Consider the following 22,608-nt stretch of genomic DNA (forward strand, 5'->3'; position numbering starts at 1 on the left):
AGAGAGAGAGAGAGAGAGAGACCTTTGTAGGCCTGGTCCTGCACAGGGATTTACTCCCACAGCACCCCTCGGTTGGGGGCTTGAAGAGGTGCAGCCGAACAACTCAGCCACTGCCCTGCCTGCTCTGACAGTCTGGCTCTGGCCAGGAGCTCCCTGCTGAGTCCTGGAAGCCCCTTGCCCCTCCTACCGTCCGTGCCCAGGGCTGCGGTGGTTAGGGCAAACAGAACAGGTCCCAACTCGCAGGCTGAGTCAGGCGGGCACCTTGCCTTAGGGAAGCATGTGGCCAGGAGCCAGGCCAGCTTCTGAGCCTGGGAGCTGCCACCCGAGCTGCCACCAGCCTGTACCCGGATGGCCCAGGCAGGCGCCCCTGCCTCTCCAGCCTCGGGACACTGCTGGCTGTTATCCCTTAAAGGCGGTCTGCATTGCAGCTTTGTTCCAGGCTTCCCCGAGCTGCGTGCTCTAGGAAATGTTCCCTCAAGGTCTCAACCCACCCTCCTCTGTGTAGAAGTGGGATGAGGAGCTCCCTCTCTGCTTCGGTTTTCCGTCTAAGGAGGATGCAGACAGACCCATTACAGTAGGCACGGGGCAGACTGCCATGGGCCCAGCTTCCACTACAGAGCTGGGTTCTGGGTGACTGCTGTGTTCCCATCCATAAAATGGGCGTAGAGGGACTCACATGGCTCCCCATGAGATTCCCAGCCCTTAATGACAGGGCTCAGGGCTTTGATGTCCCAAATGAAAGGCCACACAAGGCTTCCAGGATAGCCTCAGGACAGTGGGTTCCTAGTCCTGAGCTAGTGCCTCCTCGCTCCTCAAGTCTGGACTGTGGGCAGTGGGCTCTACCCAGGAGGCCATTGGCAGGCTGGGCTTCGCCTACAGCCTGTGAAGAACAAGGTTGGGGATCAAGGCCAGGGATTCCTCTCCATGGAGAAGGTTCTGTCACTCTTGTGACAGAAAGGTCTAAGGGTAGCAGAGGTGTCCCAACTGCCGCCCGCCCGCACACAGCCTGATGGCACATGTCCGGAAGGCAGAGCCCATCCCAGGGGCCCTGTGGGAGGTTTTTCCTAGGCTCCATGTGGACCCTGCCTGGACCCTAGGCCGCTGTTTCTTCAGACAGCATCTCTGTGCGATGCACACAGGCACTGAGCTGCAAGACATCAAAGCAAGCTTTTCTCCTCTCTCCTGAGAACAGCCTCCGGTTCAACACACCCTGTGCAACGGGACACCCAAATCCAAGGACGGAACATCTTGGATGACACAGCTGTCTGAAAATATTACCGTCCTTCTCAGAGCCTGCGTGCTAAGGACAGTACAAGATATGGGGCCGGGGAAATCTGGGCACCTTCCCAACTGGCTGGACTCTCAGCCCCACACATCCGCTGCAGTAGAGCAAGGCAGCCCAGGGGACAGCCCTGTCAGGGCCACAGGGGCCAGAGAGCAGACACGGTTAGAACAGCTCTTGGGCATTCCGCAAACAGCCGAGTACTGTCTGCCCAGAGCTTGTTTCTGGCCCAGACAGGGCCCTCTACAAGGAGACTCATTCCTTTGTTTGCTTATTCTCTTCAGCAAGTGCCCCCCAGGGCTCTCTGGGGCCCAGCCCTGTGCCATGCAAAAGCATGATGACTCAGACCCCACCCCACCCAAAGGCCCCACCGAGGCTAGGAGATATATACATGCAGAGACCACACAAGGTGTGACTTGACACCAAGGAGGAGCCCTGACAGCAGGGCCACCAAGGAGAGGCCCCCACAAATACTGCTAGAGGCCAGAGAAGGGGTATCCCAGGCATGGGGCTACTTGGAGGGGCAAGAGTAAAGAAAAGCAGAGCACCCCCGGGGGGCCACAGCAAGATGGGACCCTGCAAGAGGACTGGGCCCAGGGACAAAGGGAGAGAGGCAAATCACTTTAGTAGGTAACAAGGAATGTGAGGCCACAGAAGGTAGCCCATGCTAGGCCTTCCTATCATAGGGGGAGCCAGCCCTGCTGGGCAAGGGCTCCCGTGAGCTCAGCTCCTGGAAGACAGAAAACAAGGGGCACCACAGCCTTTCTGGAATTCACCTTTGTCACTTTGGCTTCTCCACACAATCAGCCCCAGTGGGGAGGGGCTAGCAGCCACCAGGAAAATCTGTTTCCTTCCACCTGGCTCCCAAGACCAGCTCCCAGCTTCACCTTTGACCTTAGGGTCACAGAAGGTCTTAGGGTAAAAGAAGTGTGATTTTTGAAGTCCAGGCTGTTGCTGGCCACCTACTCAACTTCATGGGGGCTCATATAGAAAGAAGAGGCAAAGAACAGGCAAAGTCCCAGCACAACTCCCTGAAATCCTCAGGCTCTGTGGCTGCCCTGCCCCCAATTCTGGGCAGCCTTCTCAACCCCCTCGCACAGTAAAATATGAGCACATGATGGGGGAAGGGCTCAGGGGCATGCAGGAAACTCAGAACCATATAAACAATCAACACATCTTTTATTCACAAATAAAAACAGTCGTGAGATGTTATCTACACATTTGTACAAAGGTCTGGATGCTTAGAAAATACACAACGGTCGGGAAGCACGAACCTGCGTGCAGGCCACACCACAGGCTGACAGGCTCACCCCTCATCTGCATCTGAAAAGAACAGCCCCCCACAGATCCCCCACAATGCCCCCAGTGTCCCCCAGGAAAAGCCTGCCCCCTCACAGCTGCCAAGAGCCCCCCCCAACCTGGGAATACCTGTAGAAAACCATAAAAACTTAGATCATTTGTCTTCAAATTCTCACTGCAAACTCTGTTTATAGGCAAAATGATACAAAAATATGAAGCTAACAGAACTTTTACAAAAAAACCCCACACCCCGCCCTTTGTTGGCGGTGGCTCGCTTCATTGTTTTGTTTTGTTTTTTTTTTCTTGTGGTTTTGGTAAGAATTCCTGCCGTGGAAAAAAGCATTGTGTGCTCATGGCCCAGCCCCAGTTTGTGGCCTCGGGTGTCCTCAGAGTGCAGTGGGGCCCTCAAGGAGAGGAGGGGACTGGCGGCCAGATGTCCACACCCCGAGGACACCACTGTCAGCATGGCGGAGGCCACTCAAGCGGACTGTTGAACCAACCCTAGGAAAGGAAAACCAACCCTAAAAGAAAGCTGGCCTGAACAGGCCTGCCCTGCTACACAAAACTGCTTGGTTTTAAGGAAGGCAAAATCAGAAACAAACTGGCTTTCGTCTGGTCAGAGTGGCCACAGCCGCGTAGGCTGAGACTCTGTCTGCTGGTGTCTGAGTTCTGTCTTAAGTCCGTAGCACCAAGTTAGATAAGGAGAAAAGGCCTACTCAAAATTAAAGGCACTTGCGTGGCTGTCTGGGTGGCGACAGTCTTTCCATCTCCGTGCGCTCTCTGTCCACTGGCTGGCCCTCCCTTTCCCCACCCTCTGTCTCCTCTCAGATCCCCCGGTCCTGCACAGACCCTGCGTCTTCAACCCGCCAACCCTGCACATCCTCACTCCATCCCACATTACGCTCACACCTCCTGCCCTGCATGTCCTGCCTATGCCCCGCGCTCAGCCTCAAACATCCACCTCTTGTGGCCCAGGTACAGCAGTGGTGGCAGCGACTCCAATGTCAAAGCAGGTGACCATCATGACATGGGCCTTGCACAGGTTAACGCACTGCTCCAGGGCAGCTGTGGCTTGCTCCAGGGCCACCAGATACTCAGCTGACTCTGGTTCCAGCTCTGGGTCCACCTCAACTGGAGAGAAAGAGACAGTGTCAGGGCGGGGGTCAGGATAGAAGCCAGGCTCCTCAAATTCCTCAAGGAAAAGTGTCAGCCCTGCAGATCTTCCCCTCCTGCCGTCTACTGCTTGAGAGCAGCAGAGAGCAGCAGAGAGACAGATGTGGGAGCAGGGGCTGGGATTTTGCACCTGCTGGGGATCCCCCTGTTCCTCCACAGAGGGAGAGGGGCACTCACACTGCTCCAGCCAGCGTCCAGGTTCCACCATCAGCCGGCCCTGGGTCTCAGCCAGCTCCTCGCAGAGGTGGTCACGTTTGGCCTGCACTTCCTGCAGCCGCTGCTGCCTGCGCTCTGCTAGACGCAGCTTGGAGCTGATGCACACTGGGCCCTGCTGGCAAGGGACAGGAAGACTGGTTCAGATATAAACGGCAGGGACTCTCTCTCCCTAGGGCCTTTCGGCAGCCTGGCTTTGGCCACGGCCTTCCTCCTGCTTTGGGGCCCACACATACACATGGCCAGCCCCCAAGGTAAAGAGAGGAGAATCTGCAGGGGGCCCACACTTGGAGTTCCTGGACCCTGGTTCCAGTTCTGTGGAGACAGCTATAGCCTGAAGAGTCCCTGCAGTCACCCTCCCCCGGCAATGGGCGCCAGGGGAAACTGAGGGGTGGTCCACGCCAGTTCCTACCTTCTCCGTGTCCTGGGAGGGCTGTGGACAAAAAAAAAAAAAAAAGGTGAGGTCAGGGGTTACCAGGCCACCTCTTGAGGGGCCCAGATATTCCATCAGATGCTGATCAGCTGGCACTCCCCGCCACCCCAGGGCTCCTGGCCTGACTGAAGCCTCCCTGACCTTGGCTTCATTCTCCCTCAGAGGCAGCCGGTGCCGTTGCAGACGCTGCACATCATCTATCTCGTACACCTTGATCTCGAAGGGCTCCTTCAGAGAGCTGGCCAGGGGTGGGGGCAAGTCCACCCACTGCCCAGGGAGGCTGGGCTTGCGGCCCAAGGCAGCAGCATCAGGAAGTGGAGCCGGGATCAGCCTCCTCCTCTGTAGACCTGAAAGAGAGCCAGGGACACCCAGGAGTCGAGCCCCATCACCCGCACAGCCGCACCAACTGCCTGTATAGCAGTAATGCTTCCGGCTCTAACTCACGGCCTCCCTGCCCCTCTGGTCGACGGGGAGAGCCCAGAGCAGAGCCGGCAGGAACTCTTTCTTGGGCAGTTCGGACACTGGGCAGGAAGAGCCTGGCACAGAGCCCAGTGCCTAGCTCGAACCCAAACCCTTGTCTCTTTATGGTCAGGGTTTAAGAACCAGCCTCAGGTATGGAGCGGGGTCAGGGAAGAGAGCGCCCTGTGACTGGCTGCTTATAAGCCAGAGGGTAGAGGGTCGCGCACAGCAAAGCCCAGGGAGTTCCTAGGAAAGTGTCCAGCTGAGAATCACGTGTGCTCGCAATCTGAAAACCTTTCCCAGCGTTGGGTTAAAGTCTACACCCTGTGAAGGGCTGAATGGCCCCACTGCTTACAAGCTACCAAGGGCTGAGCACAGCTGGCATTCGTAGAGACCACAAAGGGCGAGGCGCCAGGGTAGAGAAGCAGGGCCCACCCCCAAGAAACAAGAACCCCACAGAACTGCCTCTAATCCAAGAACCCACAGGGCTGAGAGACCCAGCAGGGAGGGGTGGGGATCAGGGTACAAAGCCCAGGGGGTGACCCAATGCACTGCGGGGGACTCTCAGGTCTGCACACTGTGGAGTGCTGTGCCCACAGAGGGGCTGCCAGTGCTGCTCACCCGTGGCTCTCTTCTTTGGGGACTTGAGGCTGCGGGAGCGGGCCCCCGGGGAGGCCGTTCCACTCTCACTCATGGAGTCCGGGGCCGAGGAGGCACTGCCCGTGGCCTCGCTGTCCCGGATCATGCTCTCGTAGCCGCTGCTGCCACCACTATGGTAAAAGAGAGCCGTGCGGCCCATAGCAGGGGGGAGCTCCCCACTCAGCACACTGCTGTTGTCACTGCCATGGCCGCTGCTGTAGCGCTGGGGTCTCCTCGGCGCGGTCACTTTGCTGTAGGGGGAGGGCAGGGCGGGGCTCGCGGGCTGCCGCTCCTCGGCCAGGTTCACGCCGCTGTCGTTGCCGCTGTCCGAGTCGGTCGAGCCCCAGGAGAGGCCGCCTCTACCAGGAGATCCACTGGCTGCCAGTTCGTGGACACGGCTATGGGCAGCCCGGAAGGCCTGCTTAGTGCCCATGATGGTGCCCCGGCCCGCCTTGGCCCCAATACCCGGCACGGCCCGTGGAGCAGCTCGGGGTCCTGGCACAGCACCGCTGCCAGCTGTCTTGCCCGCCACAGGTGCCAGTGGCTTCACCGGAGCACCCAGAGCCCGAGATGCGCTAGGCCCCAGATTACGACCCTTAGCTCCACCAGCGGGAGGCTTGGATGCGCCAACACCCTTGGCTGGGCTGTTCCTACAGGCAGGAGCTGGTCCGAGCGGAGGGCTGGCCGGTGGGACCCCCAACCTGGGCACAGCCCTTGGTGGCCGTCCTGCGACATCTCTGACCTTGCCACCTCCGCCATGTGTCACGCCCTCACACCGTTCCAGAGACATGTGACCAGAGGGGCGGTGTGTGGTCTCTATCTTGCCAGCTCGGGCTTTCAGGCTAGATGTGGCCTTGGGAACAGAGGAATCAGACCGACCACTGGGCCTGGCTTCCTCAAAGGCAGAGGTAGCCCCTGGCCTGGTCAGTCCCAGGGCCTGGGTAGGGGCGAGGGCCGTGCTCTGCTCCAGGCTAGACTTGCGCACAGGCGGGGCTGGGGGACCTGCCCCACTAGGCCTTGGAAAGAAGGCGCCCTTGGGAGACACGTTCTTCTTACTGCTGGAGGCGGTCCTCAGGCTTCCTGAATGGGCAGCTGCCTCTGCCAGAGCGTCCCCACAGGATGCAGCAGGTGTGGTCACCCCAAGTGTGGTGGCTCCCCTCCGCAAAGGTGGAATCCGAGCTACAGCCTCTGGTCTCCGCGACAGTCTGGATGCCACCTCACACCCATCCACCACTCTCTGGGCACAAGCCAGGGTTATCTGAGTCTCAGGCAATCGAGGGGAGCCTGGGGTTGGGCTCGGGGCCCTGCCCGTGGAAGCTATCTGGCGTGTGTCACAGTCCTCTGCCCGGAGTAGCCAAGGGTCCTCAAACAGGCCACCGGGGCTGTATGGACCCCGGCTAGGACGAGCTCGGCTGGCTGTGGAGGTAGTCCTGGGTTTCCGGGGCAGGCTGGAGTGGATAGTCTGGGCCGAAGCTGCCTCTTGTGGGGACCTGACCCAAGGCTCTCTGACAAGTTGGATCTGTGTTGTTGTAACTGCCTCCCCAGAGTGGGGACTCCGGGCTGAGTTGGGATTGTCTGGTCTTCCACACTCTGAGGGCCTGACCTTGCTGTCCTCTAGGGAGCTGCTTGGGGTAGGAAACTCTGGTGGACCTGGCCCTGCTGCAGAGTCAGGGCTGAAGGGAGGCTGTGGTGTGGGACCGCGGCTTTCAGGCAAGCAGACGCTAACGTCACTCAGCCAGGAGCCAATGGATGAGGCTGGACTGCCACCAGCCCACAGTGTTCCTTCTGGGAGCTCCCCGGGGTCTCCAGGGCCCTCAGACACCTGCGAGGTATAGGCGTCGAACTCATCATTGATACTGCTGATGATACTGACTGGCCTGGACCCTGAGGCCAAAGCCTGCAGGGAACAGTCACTGCTCATGCTGGCCAGACTGGAGGGCCGTGTGGCCCCCGCAAGTCCGCCCAGAGGGAGCTCCTCGACCACCGTGAACACCAGCTCATCCTCCCCATTGAGCTCCACCGGCTGCTGCAGGGTCACCGTGGTGGTCAGCAGGCCCCTCTCCAGATGGCGTCCACGAGCGGACGCGGAAGGGTAAGTCGAGTCTGAGAGCAGCGGGGACAAGGCCGCCTGCCCACTCATGCCCACCGGAGGTGTCCGCAGCACGCCATCTGCACCCTTTCCCCCAGGTTCTGAGGGGACGCCTCGAGCTTCCGGCTGCCGAGGCGGTGGAGGGGCTGGACTGGGCAGTGGCCTCTTGCCTCCGCCTCCCGTGGTCTTGTCTGGAGCAGGTGGCTCAGCCCGGGTACCATCCGCTCTCTGCTCACCCTGTGTGCCAGTCTTAGAGGGCTCTGAGGTGTTCCGGTGAGTATCCTGCCCAGGGCTGCCTCGAGGGCAACTGGTAACCACTGTGGGGGTCACAGTCTTCCTAGGGGACATGGCCTCAGGGAATGAGGGTTTCCTGCCTCCCTGGGCAGGGCTGGCTTCGGCTCCGTCAGAGCCACCCTGGGGGCCTGGGAGTCCCTCGCTGCCGTCTATGCACTCCAGACGCTCCTGCAGCTCCGCGAACGTACTGCAGCGGAAGTGGTCGGCATCCCGGGGTCCCTCGGAGGGCCTGCGCCGGCTCAGGGCAGGGATGATGGGCACAAAGTCAGGCGGGCCCTCGTTGTCAGTGAGCTCGCGGTCTGACAGCGCCGTCCCGCCGGGACCCACATAGATGACCGTGTCACAGGACTGCTCGCTGCTGGATGAGTAGTCGGGGTCCCCAGACAGGCCAGGAGCCGAGCGGTCAGGATCCAACAGCATGGTGCGTGGGTGGAAGGGCCGAAGGTGTGGGGGCCGGCGGGCCCGGCCCTCCTCACAGGAACTCTCCCCTCCCGAGGAGCTGGATGCATGCTACGGCAAGACCACAGAGCCCTGTGAGTTCACCCGCCCCATGGCACACAGCCCTGGTCCCAACCCATCTCTTCCTTGGACTCTGCCCTCAGCAACACAGGAAGGAGTGTGCTCTCTGAGGCAGTAGCAGCTGAGCAAGGCCTGTGAGTGCTGGGAATCCCAACACAGGGCACAGAAGGTAAGGGAGGCTTCTGGGAGCTCTGTGAGGGGCGGACCATGTCACAGAGCTGATAGAGAGGAGCTCAGGCAAGAAAGGCCAACATCCAGACTTAGGGCAGTGACCACAGGTTACCTCAAGTGCCCGAAAAGTCTCCTGCTGATTCCCCTTACAAAGTAAACCCCACCAGAAGCATTCTATCCCTGCTCAGTGAACCAAGGACATGCGGCCTAAGAGGCCCAGCCACAGCTGGACACACCTGTCGCTCTCTCTCCCTGATATCGAGTGGGGGGCTAGCTACAGAGGGCGTGGGAGCCTGAGGACCCTAGAGAGGCGGCAGAGGCCGGGCCTCACCTTGCCCTTCTTCCTGCGCAGGCGGTGGATGCGGGCCGCCAGCTGCACAGTGCTGAGGGTCTCTGCATGGTGGGCTGGAGAATCCGAGATGTGTGCGATCATAGTGGTGCGGCAGTTGGTGGTAGCCAGGGACTCCCGCAGCAGCATGGTGAGTCTGTGGTCCCTACAAGCCAAGGAGATGCTCAGAGGCTGAGGTGAGGCATGAAGCACTGCTGGCCCTCTGCACTGAGGCGTCCAGAAATGCCAGATATCAAAAGAGCCAGTTCCCCAGAGGTCACCGCGCTGGTGCCCCGGCTCCCACTCACCTATAGGGCACGTGCTTGGCCCCGTTGACCAGGGCCAGGATGACACTGCCCAAAGCTGACAGAGACAGACTCAGGGGTCCTCCTGAAGCGTCCCCTCCTCTGCCAAGGGCTGCGTCACAGCTGCCCAGGTCGATGAGATGCAGGCGGCTACGACCTCCAGACACTGAGAACACATTTGCAAGCAGGTGCTGTGGTCTGGGCACCCAGATGCTTCCGCAGCCCACCCAGGTGGTCAGAGATGCCCACAAGGACTCCCCTGGGGTTGGGGGATGGGCACCCTCACAAACGTGGCACCTACTTCCACCTTGGCCGCATTTCTCCACCCGGTACTGGTACACATGGAGGGTAAAGAGCATATGGGAGGTACGTCGTATATCCTCCCCACAGCCGGCCCGGCTGGTGCTGCGGGCTGCCAGGGCCGCGTCCAGGTAGAAGGCTGCCTTCTCTGCTGTGGGTGCGCGCAGCTCATTCTGGTTCTGGAGCTGTGAGGGGAAAGCAGAAGCCACGCGTCTTTAGTGGCTCGCGGGCCCTCCCCCATCCTCCGCAGTCCCAGAGAGGCCGGAAGCGTTGCCGCACCTGTGTCCCACACACGGGGTCCTCCCGAAGGTACACGCCCGGAGACTGGGTGTCCTGAAGGCTGCCCGAAGCCACCTCAGCGAGCAGGTCCCGCAGACTCTGGTCGTGGCCGCACACTTCCACGGCAGACACACGGATGGAGAAGCGTGTGCCCAGCCTTTCCTTGCGTTCATCGATGAGTCTGAAGAGCCAGGAGATGGCGCAGGGCACGATGCCCAGGCTCTGGGGTGAGCTGTCCTTCCCAATCATGGTGTATGACTTGCCTAGGAGACGGGGCCATGTAAGAACCTCTGGTGACTCAGCCTGCCCTCAAGAGTCCTGTCAGCTCAGGAACCAGCCCAGGGTGCTCAGGGCCAACCCAGAAGGACCTCTGGAGCCTCCAGCCACTCTGAGGCCTCTGTCTTCTGGCGTTGCCTGCCTCAGCTTCCTGTGAGATCCCCACTCCCACCAACCATAGAGATGGCAGCAACCAAGAAGGAGGACAGTTAGAAGACATCATGGGTGCACAGGGAATGACAGGGCACTTACCGAGACTCATGTGGCCAAAGGAAAAAATGCAGCCATCAGCTCCACCGACCACAGACTGGAGCACATCAGCCACCGTCCCTGAGCAGACCTCAGCCTGGGGAGGAACCCATGGGGATTAGGCTGGTGTCTGAGCCAAGGGGCTGTGGCCGGTGCCTTCTGCTACGTCTGCATACACCTAAGGCCCGTCTGTCCTGGTCATAAGCAGGCAGACAGTCCACAGGGCGACTGAACTACACGGGGCCCGGAACACAGGGCCCTCCCACACTCACACAGAAAGTACAGGACACAGAAGTCAGCAGATGAGACACACAACACAGGCAGGAGGTACCAGCTGGCCACCTATGCCCAAACACCCGACCCAGCACGAGGAAGTCATGGTCACTGCTCAGTGAGCTGGGTGGGCACCCAGTGCCCCTAGCTTCCAGGGCAGGGCATGGATACTCCAAAATTTCATCGGGGACTAGGCTCTGAAGAGCTCAGTGTTCCCCAGCACTTGGCCTGGAGAACCAGGCGGGGCCGGGAAATGTCCGAGGAAGGCAGACCTGGCAGGCACAACGACCAGCTAGACTCCTACTCTGCAGAAGTACATCAGGTTAGACGCCATCACAAGCACCCGGGAGTTCCCCTCCCCCGTACCTGCTCCGAGTCCTGGGGGAAGATGGCGTCAAAAGCAAACATCTTGGGGACCGGAGCTGTGGGGGCGTGCCGGAGTCCTGCACAGCCTGGAGGCCCGGCAGCGGGGTCATAGAGGGTCACTTGCTTCTTGCGAGAATCCACCTTCAGGAAGGATGTGGACTCGGCTGAGCGCTGGGCTCCTCCTCCTTGTGCTGGCCATATGCGAAGCATAACCTTCACCTGGGGATTGGCACAAGTAGGCATCTGAGCTCCGCCCTGCGCCCGGCCGGCCACTAATTACAGGGCAGGGGAGGCGAGCACGAGTCGGGACGGCAGGCCAGGTCTCGGCATGGGTACCTGTACCACAGGAATGCTGCCTGAACGGATCTCACATGAGGTCAGCAGGGTAGAGAGAAAATGAAGGCCAGGGTGGGGTAAGGTTGGCGGGGTGCAGAGCCCATCAGCACGCAGGAGACAGGGCGAGGCAGGGAAGTACAGGTCAGTTAGTAGAGACGGGAAGGAGGCCCCTTAGACCCCTAGACGGGTCTCCTTCAGGGCCCCTCATCCTCCACCAGCAGCAGCCTCAGGCTGAAGTCCTCCATGAAAAGACTTGCACCCCAAGAAAACAAGAGGCACACCATGGGATGTACAAATGGACAACGCCGCAGGGGGGGGAGGGGCCGCGGAGGGCCAGGCTCTGGGGAAAAACTCCATGCTTGCTGCCTCTGCCTTCAACCAACTCAGGACCCATCACCTCAGAGGAGAAAAACTATGACAGGCCAAAAGTGGAGGAAATTCCACTGGAACGAGGACCCAATCTAAGAAGGGGGAATTGTGAAATCTTGCTTAACAAGCCCCAGTTTGGGGAAACTAGGGGTGAGAGGGGTGTGGAAGAGGAGAGGACAAAGGTGGACCTGAGCTCCCAGAGTTCTGCTATTGACTTGTCAGCCTGGTGGACCTGAGCTCCTGGAACTCTGCTATTGACTAGTCAGCCTGGGCTATGGCGGAAACACAAAGGAGATTCCAGGGTGCCTTGTGCCCATGCCAGGCCCTGAACCCTCAATGAAAATGCAGGGGAGGATGTGAGGAGGACAAAGAAAACAACATTGCAGCACCCCAAAACCTGTGTGGGGAATGAATACTCCTCAGAGGTGCAGGGGAGGGAGGCTGGGGCAGGTGTGAGGCGGCAGGCAGGCCCTATGTCCTCGAGGCCACCCCGAGTTAGGGCTCCCCTCCGCCTGGAGGCCACACCTCTCACTCTCCAATGAAATCTCTGACTTCTCCACATTGGTGTAAATCAAATTACTAAGACTCATTTCAGAACCAATATTTTTCAAGGATTTAATTGTAAGTGACAGATACATAACGGTGCAAAAATTGGTTTAAGGGGGCAGCCTGCCCAGGCATCACAGCTTGCTCCCACCGGACAAGGGGCACATTGATATGCAGAGCCTCCCGTGGAGTGCAGTGTCCCACCCTCTGGGGCGGAGGGAGGGAGGGGGAGAGAGAGAGAGAGAGAGAGAGAGAGAGAGAGAGAGAGAGAGAGAGAGAGGGAGGCAGGCAAAGAAACCCTTGGCTATTGTGCTACTCAGAACCTGGGCTCCATCAGGCAAGAATCGATTCTTTTATTCCCCGGTGACAGGTACAAAACGGTTTCATTTCCAACCACTGCGCAGTGCAGATGAAAATGTGCACTTCCAGGTAATTTTTGGCAATTTTTTTTTCCAGCGTGAACTCCTCACCACTTCAGGAGCCAAATGGGTTCTGGAGATGTGAGAGGCTGCCTAGTGGGAAGGAGAGGCCTGGAGAAGCTCTGGAGTCTCCTGATGCCTCTTGAGCAGGCACTGATCCGGGAGTCTCCTGGCAGGGAGGGGACGGAGCAGCAGGGCATGTCGTCCAGCCTGCCCCCCACTGCCCCCATCCATTGTCTGCTGGAAAGAACCTGTCATTACCTCAGGGAAATGACAGGGTCTCTCAGGAGACAAGAGCATCCTCACCCCACAAATGTGCAGATATCACAAAGCCTCTCGCTCAAGCTGGGGGGAGGGAAGCACATTTTTTACATAAAAGCAGGGCTCCTAGCTCCCCAGAGGTGGACCAGTCTGGGGGGGAGGGGCGCCACTCAGCACCCAACACCAGAGATGTCTTTTTTAATACCACAGTATGATGAATTATCTTAAGTAGCACATTAATGTCAGACACTGAATGTAATCTAACTTCTTTTCTGAGGCAATATTAAACGCCTTTCAGGAGGCGCTTCTGGTGATGTGACATTAGTGCTAATAACACCGAGGGCCAGGGAGGGGTACAGAGGTATGGGAGACAGGGGCTGGTTAACAGACTGGTGGCCGGGACACCTGGGTCTCGGGGGGGGGGGGGGGGAAGCCCTGAATGGTCCAGGGTCGGCAGCAAGAAGGTCGAGGGCCTCCCTCAGGTGGCAGAGACCTGGCAGGCCCCCAAATACAGTGACAGGAAAGAAGAGCTGCACTCAGAGCTTGAATGGTTCCCTGACCAGCTCTAAGGCAGACACTCCCCGCACCCACCACAGCCCTGAAGAAGAGACACCAGGTGGGCAGACAAGCTAATTGGCCAGGCTGGGTGTGGCCTGGACTTCTTCCTCGGGTCTCATCCCGGCCCTGCACCTACACAGCCCAAACAGTGACAGCCTGGTCCACCTGTCTACCTGTCCACCTGTCTGTCCTAGAGCTATGGCAGACGAGATTGGAGTGTTCCAGTCAGTCAGGCCTGGATCCAATCTCCCTCCTTTCCTCTCACTAGACAGCGCTGAAGCCTCATCTATTAATCATTGCCAGTGTGAAAGGTGGGAGCGGTCAAGGACTGGCAGGCAGGTAGTGGGTGTCAGGAACACCCCCCCCCTTCACCACAGAGTAGGCACCGAGGCAGGCGCAGCAGCCTGACACCCAGAACTCTGTCCTAAAAGAAGGCAGGCTGCCTTTGCCCTGCTCGCTCACACCCCGCCCACCCAGGGCTGAACAACTAACTGTATATACGTAGGCCTTCATCCTACAGAAAGGCCCAGACAGCTGAGCAGCCCAGCTAGACACTACTGCAATATAGTAACCAGCAGGTTAGTCTGAACATAGACATGGCTCCCATGCCAAATGTCCACACTCAACTCCAGGCTGGTCTATTTCCCACACTCATCAGAGGCTACCTTCCAGCCTTGAGGAAACCACGAGGCGTGGCCCCATCCCAGGGGAAGGGAGGAGCCAGGAGACCTGGCTTCCAGCCACCAATTAGCATTCTGAGAGCAGGACAAAGAAAGTTGCCCAAGACACTAAAAGGGGGCACAGTGAAGTCAGCTGGGTCTGAAGGAGCCCCAGGCCCTCCGCTCGCCTGCAGCTGTCCGTCTGGACAGCCCTGTCTGGAGAGTTCTTCCTTCCTCTGGGGCTCTGCCACAGGAGGAGGCCTCCCTTCGGGAAGGAAGGCAGCAACGCATGGCTTCCTTTCTGGTACCTATTTAGGAGTTTACCCCCATTAGCCAGCTCTGACCATGTGTGCACGCCTCAGGCATGCAGGGCTAGTGCCAACTCAGGAATGGCTGCCCTGGGCAAGGTGGAGCAGGCCCAACTCTGTAACTCTCAGGATGCCTGGGAGGGGCCACCACACTTGGAACAGGCCAGAGGTCAGCAACACCCTTCCACAATGTTTTGGAGGGTCTGGCTCTCCACCTCACCCAAGCATCGTTTGCATAATCCTGCCACAGGAGTACCCTGTTAAGCCTGGGGTACAGGGACTTCTCCCTCAGAGAGGCACCAACCACAGGAACCAAATCAGAATTCTTGGGGGGAAACTCTGGGGCCAACCAGCTGTCCCATCACCTCGCAGGGCTCACACCCCTCCCAGACCTCAGTTGCCTCCGTCTAAAACCCATCTGGCTGGGCTGCCCAGATAACTGACTCAGGAACACTGAGGAGTCCCACCTCCCCCCTTGCCCAGCCCGACTCAAGGCAGCATCGGTGAGGGTAAGCAAGAATGATCAGCTCCACCCCCAAAGCCCAGAAGCTTCACCACATGGCTACCCTGGAACAAGCCCTGGGGACCAGAGGACAAGTCTCTTCTCATCATTTCTCACAGCTCCAGAGACTCCCCAGGCCCTTTCGGGCTCTATACCTCAGAGGCTCAGTCTCCCCTCCCTGAGCTCTGCCAGCTGTCTTCCCATGACCCTGCTGCTATCCTGAATCGGCGAGCCCGGCCTCCACACCTCCAGGCACCGGACCTCGCGTGGCCATCTACCTTTCCGAAGCTGCTGGGGTTTTCCTTGGCCTTGGAGGCAGCCCTGAGCAGGCAGGGAGGCACCGGGGGCGGCCACAGCTGCAGAGAGCCACTGAAGTCGGTGGGGTAGGTGGATGTGCCTCGGGCAGAGGGCGCGGGCGGCGGGTGATGCTTCTTGCGCTTGGAGGCCAGGCTGAGCTTCTGGGCAGCCCTGCGGAGGAGAGGAGGGTGCTCAGGGGATACCAACAGCTACCGCTGTTGCTCAGTCACTGTGCCTATATCCACAGCAGGCTGGCCCATCTCAGACTCTACCAGCCATGTGGAGAGTCACTCTGAGGACACAGGCAGGACAGGAGGCAGACAGCCCATGTAGACGTAGGACCACATTCTACTGTGTGCTGAGCTCTGAAATTACAGCGTCTAGCCAAATATCCATACCTTTCTTCCAGCTGGCCCTATTCCAGGGATGGGGGGGTCAGGTGTTTGTCCTGGAATGGCCTTTCCTGTAGCCCCCAGACCCCTGCGACAGCCTCCCCCCTGCCTCCCAATATACCTTCCCCCCCAAAAGTCCTCTAACCAAGTGTCAGGCCTGTGGACCATGAAACTACATGGTCTAACCCACACCTCCAACACAGAGACCCAAGAATATCACCAAGTTTATATTACACACACCAAGAAGCTGGACCACTCTCCCTGGGCCTGGGGCCTGTCACCACTTTCCAAAGGAGGAGACCCGGGTGGGCGCAGGTGACCAGGACGAGAAGCTATCTAACCAGTTCCACCTCTCCCCAATATCCCCAAATGTCTCCCACCCCACCCCCATCCCTCTAGGCCTCCCAAGTCCCATTTTTTCTTCCTCAGGAGGATCCAATATGCCGGAGCCCGGAGCCTGGGGCCCCCTTGGCACCTCCCACCACACTGCTGGTGCTCTGGTAACTCCTCTCATCTTTAATAGGAGTTGTCTTTTAAGAGGCCCCAGGGACAGCTTCCTCCTAGTGAGGTGTCATCACAGAAAATAAAAGTAATCTACGATGCATGGCGGAGTCTTTAACAGGGCCGCCGCGACACCCGTGTGCTGCAGACTGGGCAAAGTCGGGAGTGGCGGTCTCCTGCCCAGGAAGACCCTGGGCCAGAACCTGGGTTCTCTGCCCGTGGGGGCACCTGCACCCTGGGGTGCCCCAAGCATCTGCCTAGTACCTGCCTGAGCCTGTGTTTGCAAAGCCCAAATAAGTCTTGTGAGAAAGTGTCTCAGTTTCTCAGCCCCTTCACTTAGCAGCACACAGCAAACCATGGGCAAGAGAGGCGGACACTGCTACCTGCACCACTGCATACACTGAGAATGGTGAGGCCAAGGCTTCAAGGGTCCCAAACTACTCCTGTGTGTGTGTGGGGGGGGAGTCCACAGGGCATGGACAGTGGCCGGGAAGGGCCACAGCAGACAGAGCCTGCACCAGCTCAGGACTCTTTGTGCCTCCTAATTCCCTATCTGGGCCCCCACTCCAGATCACACCCCAAAAAAGCCTCAGTCCCGCCTCAGAAAGCATCGTTTTTCCAGGTATGACCAGGGCTGGGAAATCATGACCCCCTTGCCTGGCACGGCCCAGGGATGGGGCCTAATATAAGAGCTATGCCACCCCAGCTGAGCAGAAAGGGGCCCAGGACTGCCTGAGAAGGAAAAGAATGCTTCCTGGCGTAGCTTTTTTGCCCACAAGTGGATGCAAAGAAAACCTGTTCCTAGGGTTTGGAGACAGTACGGGGGCTGCCAAATATTTGCCTGGGCTAGAGGGTGTGGTCACACACACACACACACACACACACACACACACACACAGCCTCAAGGTGTCTACATTGATCAGCAGAAAGCAGAGGCCAAGCAGGGCCCAAGTGCAACCTTTAAAGAAGGCTATGGGGGAGGGGGCGCCCATACCTCAAGGTATATAGATGCCAGCGGCGGACAGACAGCTGGAACAAGATGGCGGCTAGGAACAAGGCTGGCTTTGCTGAGTAGGCTACTGGAACTATAAACATTCTTGCCCTTGGTGGCCCCCTCAGAAGCCAGAGACCACAGCACAGGCATCAGCCGACCTGGGCACCTCCTGCATGTGGCCAGCTCCCGGGTCTGACCTGACTTGCAGTAGCAGAGGGGTGGGAGCCATCAGCTGCTGGAGCAGGCCCAGGCCCCAGGTACCTCTTTTATGGCGCAGGACACACAACGCATGACGCGCAGCGGGTGTCTGACAGATGTAAGGAACAAGTACCTTGTCTTTGATGAAACTGGACAGATTTCCACCAACCTCCCAAGCCTTCCAGGGTTTGGCTTGCAGGGGCTTTAGGGAGTCCTAGAGGCCAGGACTGACCCTGAGGGCCCCAGTTTGGTAAAGACACAAACCTGGATTCTAAGCAGCAAGAACACACAAAAACACTGGTCTCGCCAAGGCTAAGTAAGATAGGGTATCATGCCAGGGCCACTAAGAGCACCACACTGTTAGGAAGGGGCAGCCCTGGAGCACTGGGGTATGCAGGGAGGAGTGGACAAATCTGAGCAGAGATTATATTTCCCCTGATGGAGAAACTAAAAGAAAAAAAAGACAAGAGCTTCCAAATAGCTCTCACCCTCAGAGGACACCACCTCCAAGAAGCCTGCCCTGATGCCCCAATATAGACCCCAGCCCTAAGCTTCCTATTCTATAGAACCACTCTTGCCTGAGACTTCCTGAGCTTACAGGACACACCCTTGCTGAGGACGTGAATGACCCAGTTTGGGAACACCAGCCTGACAGCAAGCTACCCCCAGATCCATCATTTCTCTGGTCACTGACTCGTGAGAGCAGAAAGAAGAAAATTCTTGTCTCATAAAGAAATCTTACCTCTTTCAAAGAGGAAGGTACCTTAGAGGCACCCGAGCTTAACACTGAGGCAACCTCTGAACATCTGAAAGGCAGCCTGGTCCCTTGGAGCCACCAGCTGCTGCCAATCCAAAGCTTCCTCAAGCCGAGAGGTTGGCGAGGCCACACACGGAGCCTCCTTCACCACAGCAGACCTGCCATCTGCAGGATCTGCCTCCTGAGGGCCGGGAGCTCCTCCTCAGTGGTTCAAACAGCTAAAGGAACTCAAGACCTGATTAGAGGGAGCGACCACGGAAGGCCTCCCAGGGCCTGCTGTCACCTGAGGACCTTACCAGGAGCAAGTTGGAGCAAGCGAGAGGCCATTCTGCCAAGTCCTCCGGCCTGGCAGCCCAGGCCCAGCCTCAGTTTCCGCACCTCTGCCAACTAGGCCGAAACAGGGAGCGGATGTCACCCCACCCCTCCCCCAACTCCTGGGCTCCCTTGGGACTACAGTGTAACTAACTTCATGTGGGCATGGCTCGCTGAAGTGCTTGAGGATGGCTTGACTTTGATGTTCAGCCTGGAGAGAACAGTCAGGGCAAGCAGAGCCTCGGACTGTAAGATCTGAGAATCTCAACTGCTGCACTCACCCTGTTCTCTGTGCACGGCATTGATGCCCCTGGCACTACTTCTCAGCCCTTGAAGCCCTCCTAGAGGGCAGCTCTGATCTGGCCTCCATCCCAGACCACCTTCACGGATTGCAGACACACGCCCCACCCCCCATTGTGCAAAACTCCCAAGGGATCGGCTAGAATCACTCCTCCCATCTGTCCGGGTTCAGAGGGTGAAGGCATGGACACAGCACCTGCTCAGTGTGAGCCGTGGGGTGGGGCGGAAGTTCTACAGCCTCCTGGTGCACTCCAGGCAGCCCCCTCTCCAACTCCGTGCCTCTGCCTTACCCACAACCCCAGCCAGTGGTTACAAAGTTTCAAAGCTCATCCTGTGAGCCTCCCTCTAGCAATCTCAGCTCTACTGGATACCACCTGCAGAACACCTACCCTGAACCTGACCCCGAGAGGCCACACATCACAGGTCAGGAAGCCACTGACACCACCCTCAAAGAGCGTGCCCCGCCTTGGGAGGAAACCTGCCTCCAGCCCCCCACCCAAGTCCACTTGTTTCTTTGTTTCTATGGTAACTTTCCAAGGTCAGGGTGTTGCTCAGGCAGAGGAACCTCGGTCCGCCTGGGATGAGACAAAAGGCAGCTAGCAGCTGCTGCCTGCTGCCGGGCGGGGTGGCTAATGAGACAGTGGGAGGGGGTCACACACACCACACACGCTGTGTCAAGACCCTCCTCAGGCACCACGGGCCTCAGAATCAGGGTGCTGGGTGGTATCCAGACTCAGGACCTCAGCCACGTAAATAAACAGCTTTTCAATAGATCTGAGCATTTCAAAACCTCCTACCTAGTACCATGCCAGGAGTGTAGCTGCCACACGGGCCACCAAATCCTCCAAGCACAGGCCTTTGAAATCACAACGGGAGCAGGATAAGGACACGCCCAGCCCCCTAGACACCACCCTGACTGCTGCTGGCACACAGGGGCTCCCAGGCAGGCTGTCCCCATCTGGAAGGTCCTTGCCAGGTTCTCGGCATCCACTGGGCTGGTTGCTGAGGCCGCATCAGTCACAGGAGGTTGTGAGTGCGTGAGGCACTGCTGAGCCGCATTCATCAGCCAGCCCTGACAATGCCCCTGTCAGGCCCCCCCATCAGGCCCTCCAGTCCCCCCGGACCAGGGCTGATAAGACAGCCTCGCACACGGCCCAGCATGATACAGAGAAGCTTATCAGCGCCCATTCGGGCTGTTAATGGGACGGTGACCCCCAGCTGGCTGCCATTACCTCTCATTATGGCGATTATATCCTGTAATCCCCGTTCCCTCAGGCTGCTGGATGAGGGTAGGACTCCAGCCTTGGGTCTGCAGAACCAAAGGCTTTGCCTTGGGCCAGGGAAACTCTCCAACCCATGCACTGCCAGGCTCCCCACCCATCCACTGGCCAGGCTCCCCCGCCCATGCAGTGGCCAGGGTCCCCCACCCGTGCACTGGCCAGGCTCCCCGGCCCATCCACTGGCCAGGGTCCCCCACCCATGCACTGGCCAGGCTCCCCCGCCCATGCAGTGGCCAGGGTCCCCCACCCGTGCACTGGCCAGGCTCCCCGGCTCATCCACTGGCCAGGGTCCCCCACCCATGCACTGGCCAGGCTCCCCCGCCCACCCACTGGCCAGGCTCCCCTGTCCCATCCACTAGCCAGGCTCTCCACACATCCACTGGCCAAACTCAGGGAGAAGGGGTCCTGTTCCCACCTCCCACCCTGAAGTACTTCTCTCCCTCTGGCCAGACCACCATAACCACACCATCTCACATCACGCAAGGCACCCTTGGAGCTATGCATCCAAGCTCTAGGCCCTAGACAGGAACCCTCGAGAGCAGTCCCAGGAGGCCAGCCAGGATTCATCGCAGCCCCAACTCTTCCATTGACTGAGCCACAGTTCTTTCTCAAGAATAGGTCATACGCCACCAGGGACCAAGAACTCAAGACCTCCGTTCCCCAACAACACACTGACTGCAGCTTGTGTGACCCCAGAGGACCTACCTTATAAAGAAAGAGGCTGCCGCTGAGGGGCCTGTGGAGCCCCCTGCTGCGGGGCCTGGGGCTGGTGTAACCAGGGCTGCAGTGCATGCTGCCCCTCGGCCCCACGCCTTAGACACACGATCAGGGCCTGCTGTCGGGGGACAGTCTCGGACAGTGTCGGCCACAGCCACGGCAGCGACAGCAGCCTCAGCCTGGAGGAAGGAGAAAGCCACATAAGGAACAGGCAGGTGACAGAGCCATTACCCCAGGCTGAGTACCCTCACTCCTAGACGCCCCCTAACCCCCCACATACACAAGCACTTGCAAAATCCTGCTATGTAACTGGAAATCACAGTCAGAAGACTGGGAAGGACCCTGTGCAAAAGGCCCAACCTTCAAGGCAATCTGTTAGGACTCCTGTCCGCAGCTCAGGACATGTGACAAGTTGACCCCAGCCATGGAGGAAAATGCAGACCCCACCAGGGGCTGACTCTACAGCCCTTCTCAAGTCCTGGAGTGACCCCAGAGGTCAGGCAGACAGACCTCTGGCCCTCATCCCTGGGCCAACTGGGAGCACCCAGAGGTCCAATTATACAAGGCACTACAATAAATATTTGGCATGAGCACTAATTGTCCCCCATGTGATAACGTATGACACTCTACTGTCTGAAATACAACTCTGGCATTTCCAACTAATTAGCTAAAATAAATTCTAGAAAGGGAGAGGCCTCAGCATGGTGCATGGATATAATTAAATGTTCCCAGGACAGCTTCCACACGATGTTTACTTGCCCCTCAGGCTCTGGGGACAGAGGGGACTCAAGCCTTAGCAGAAAAGGGTAGGCAGCTGGTCTCTCTCAGAAAGCCCCAGGCCCCTCAAGCTCCAAAATACCCTCTCCACTCAGACAACATGGTCTGCGTCCCAGATGACAGGCTCCCCGGGCCGAGAGGACACAGGCCTGGTGTGGTGACCTGGGATGAGTTCAGCATTACCAGGGTCTCTCAAAGGATGCAGCCCTGAGACCAGGTGTGGGGCCTCTGTAGAACGAGCCACCACGTACTCAGAGCCCTTACTGAAGCAGGGCGGTTACCCTCCTTACAGCCAAGGCCTCACCCTGCTCAGCTCAGGAGGACGCCAGCTTCTAACCCCAGTCAGGAGCACTCTCTCTCTGCCTGTGAAAGTCCCAGGCCCAGCCCAAACCTGAGCCAGTGACAGCCCTGCAGCTTCCTAGTCCCAAGCGACACCCGGGACCCTGGGACTTGAAAGGTCTACAGCCGGAAAGGGCAAACCTGGAACAGCTTACCAGACAGTGCACCCGACATCTACCATGCTACGTGCCTACAGGTGTATGTATGGGCGTCTAGGGCAACAGTCCTAAACGTGCCTCAGAACCCAGCCTGGCCTGCCCCCTTCTCAGAGCCACTCCCTCACCCCAGCGTGGATCCTGTTTGAATCACTCGCTATGTCTTCCTATAAAGACCGAGCAGCTCAGTGGGGAGAGTAGCATAGCATAGGAAAGAACACTGTATATAAGGCTGGTGAGCTGTGGTCTGAGCCCTTTGGAGCAGAGCCTGATTTGACTTAGCATCTCCTGGACACAACAGCCAGAGCCCAGGGTCAGGAACTTGGGGAGGAGGGGTGTTCAGCCCACAGCTAACCTTGATTAGCTCGAGTTAGCTCGGCAGTCTGTGAGGGCAGTGCCGAGGGGTCCGTGCCCAGGATCCCACAGCACCTGGTCCGACTGCCAGACATGGAGGACGGAAGCAGGGGGCATCGCAGGGGACCAGAGCTGCTGCCCCATCCCCCACAAGGCCGTTCTACCCACTCCCACAGGCCCAGCCACCCCGGGGCACCTTCAGAGGTCCCGGGGCCTTCAGCTGGCCGACCCACCTGCGCCGCTGGTCCTCCCCACACTGACCTGTCTCAGGAGTCCCGCACGTGACTTGGTTCCACCGTCCCACCAGCTGCCATGACAACACGGCTCCGT

The 22,608-nt window shown here is 58.7% G+C and overlaps 1 protein-coding gene across 2 annotated transcripts in view; it reads right to left on the reverse strand.

Annotated features, from left to right (window-relative positions):
* Nucleotides 1-2,675: 2,675 nt before the first annotated feature.
* Nucleotides 2,676-22,608, reverse strand: part of Kif26a (kinesin family member 26A) — a 34,836-nt gene continuing 14,903 nt past the window's right edge. Inside the window, exons 4-16 of one of the 2 annotated variants that reach the window (XM_052184934.1) lie at nt 20,642-20,832; nt 15,184-15,373; nt 10,948-11,166; nt 10,312-10,405; nt 9,784-10,046; nt 9,506-9,689; nt 9,208-9,370; nt 8,903-9,065; nt 5,481-8,391; nt 4,542-4,747; nt 4,380-4,400; nt 3,932-4,082; nt 2,676-3,712 (exon numbers count right to left, since the gene is read on the reverse strand). In XM_052184934.1, the coding sequence (XP_052040894.1) occupies nt 3,531-3,712; nt 3,932-4,082; nt 4,380-4,400; nt 4,542-4,747; nt 5,481-8,391; nt 8,903-9,065; nt 9,208-9,370; nt 9,506-9,689; nt 9,784-10,046; nt 10,312-10,405; nt 10,948-11,166; nt 15,184-15,373; nt 20,642-20,832 (4,938 nt within the window). In that variant the 3' untranslated portion in view covers nt 2,676-3,530. Of the gene's footprint in view, nt 3,713-3,931; nt 4,086-4,379; nt 4,401-4,541; nt 4,748-5,480; nt 8,392-8,902; nt 9,066-9,207; nt 9,371-9,505; nt 9,690-9,783; nt 10,047-10,311; nt 10,406-10,947; nt 11,167-15,183; nt 15,374-20,641; nt 20,833-22,608 lie in introns of both variants that reach the window. The other variant, XM_052184933.1, reaches the window with a different exon arrangement.

Source organism: Apodemus sylvaticus, chromosome 6 (assembly GCF_947179515.1).
Source record: "Apodemus sylvaticus chromosome 6, mApoSyl1.1, whole genome shotgun sequence".
NCBI classification, from domain to species: domain Eukaryota; kingdom Metazoa; phylum Chordata; class Mammalia; order Rodentia; family Muridae; genus Apodemus; species Apodemus sylvaticus.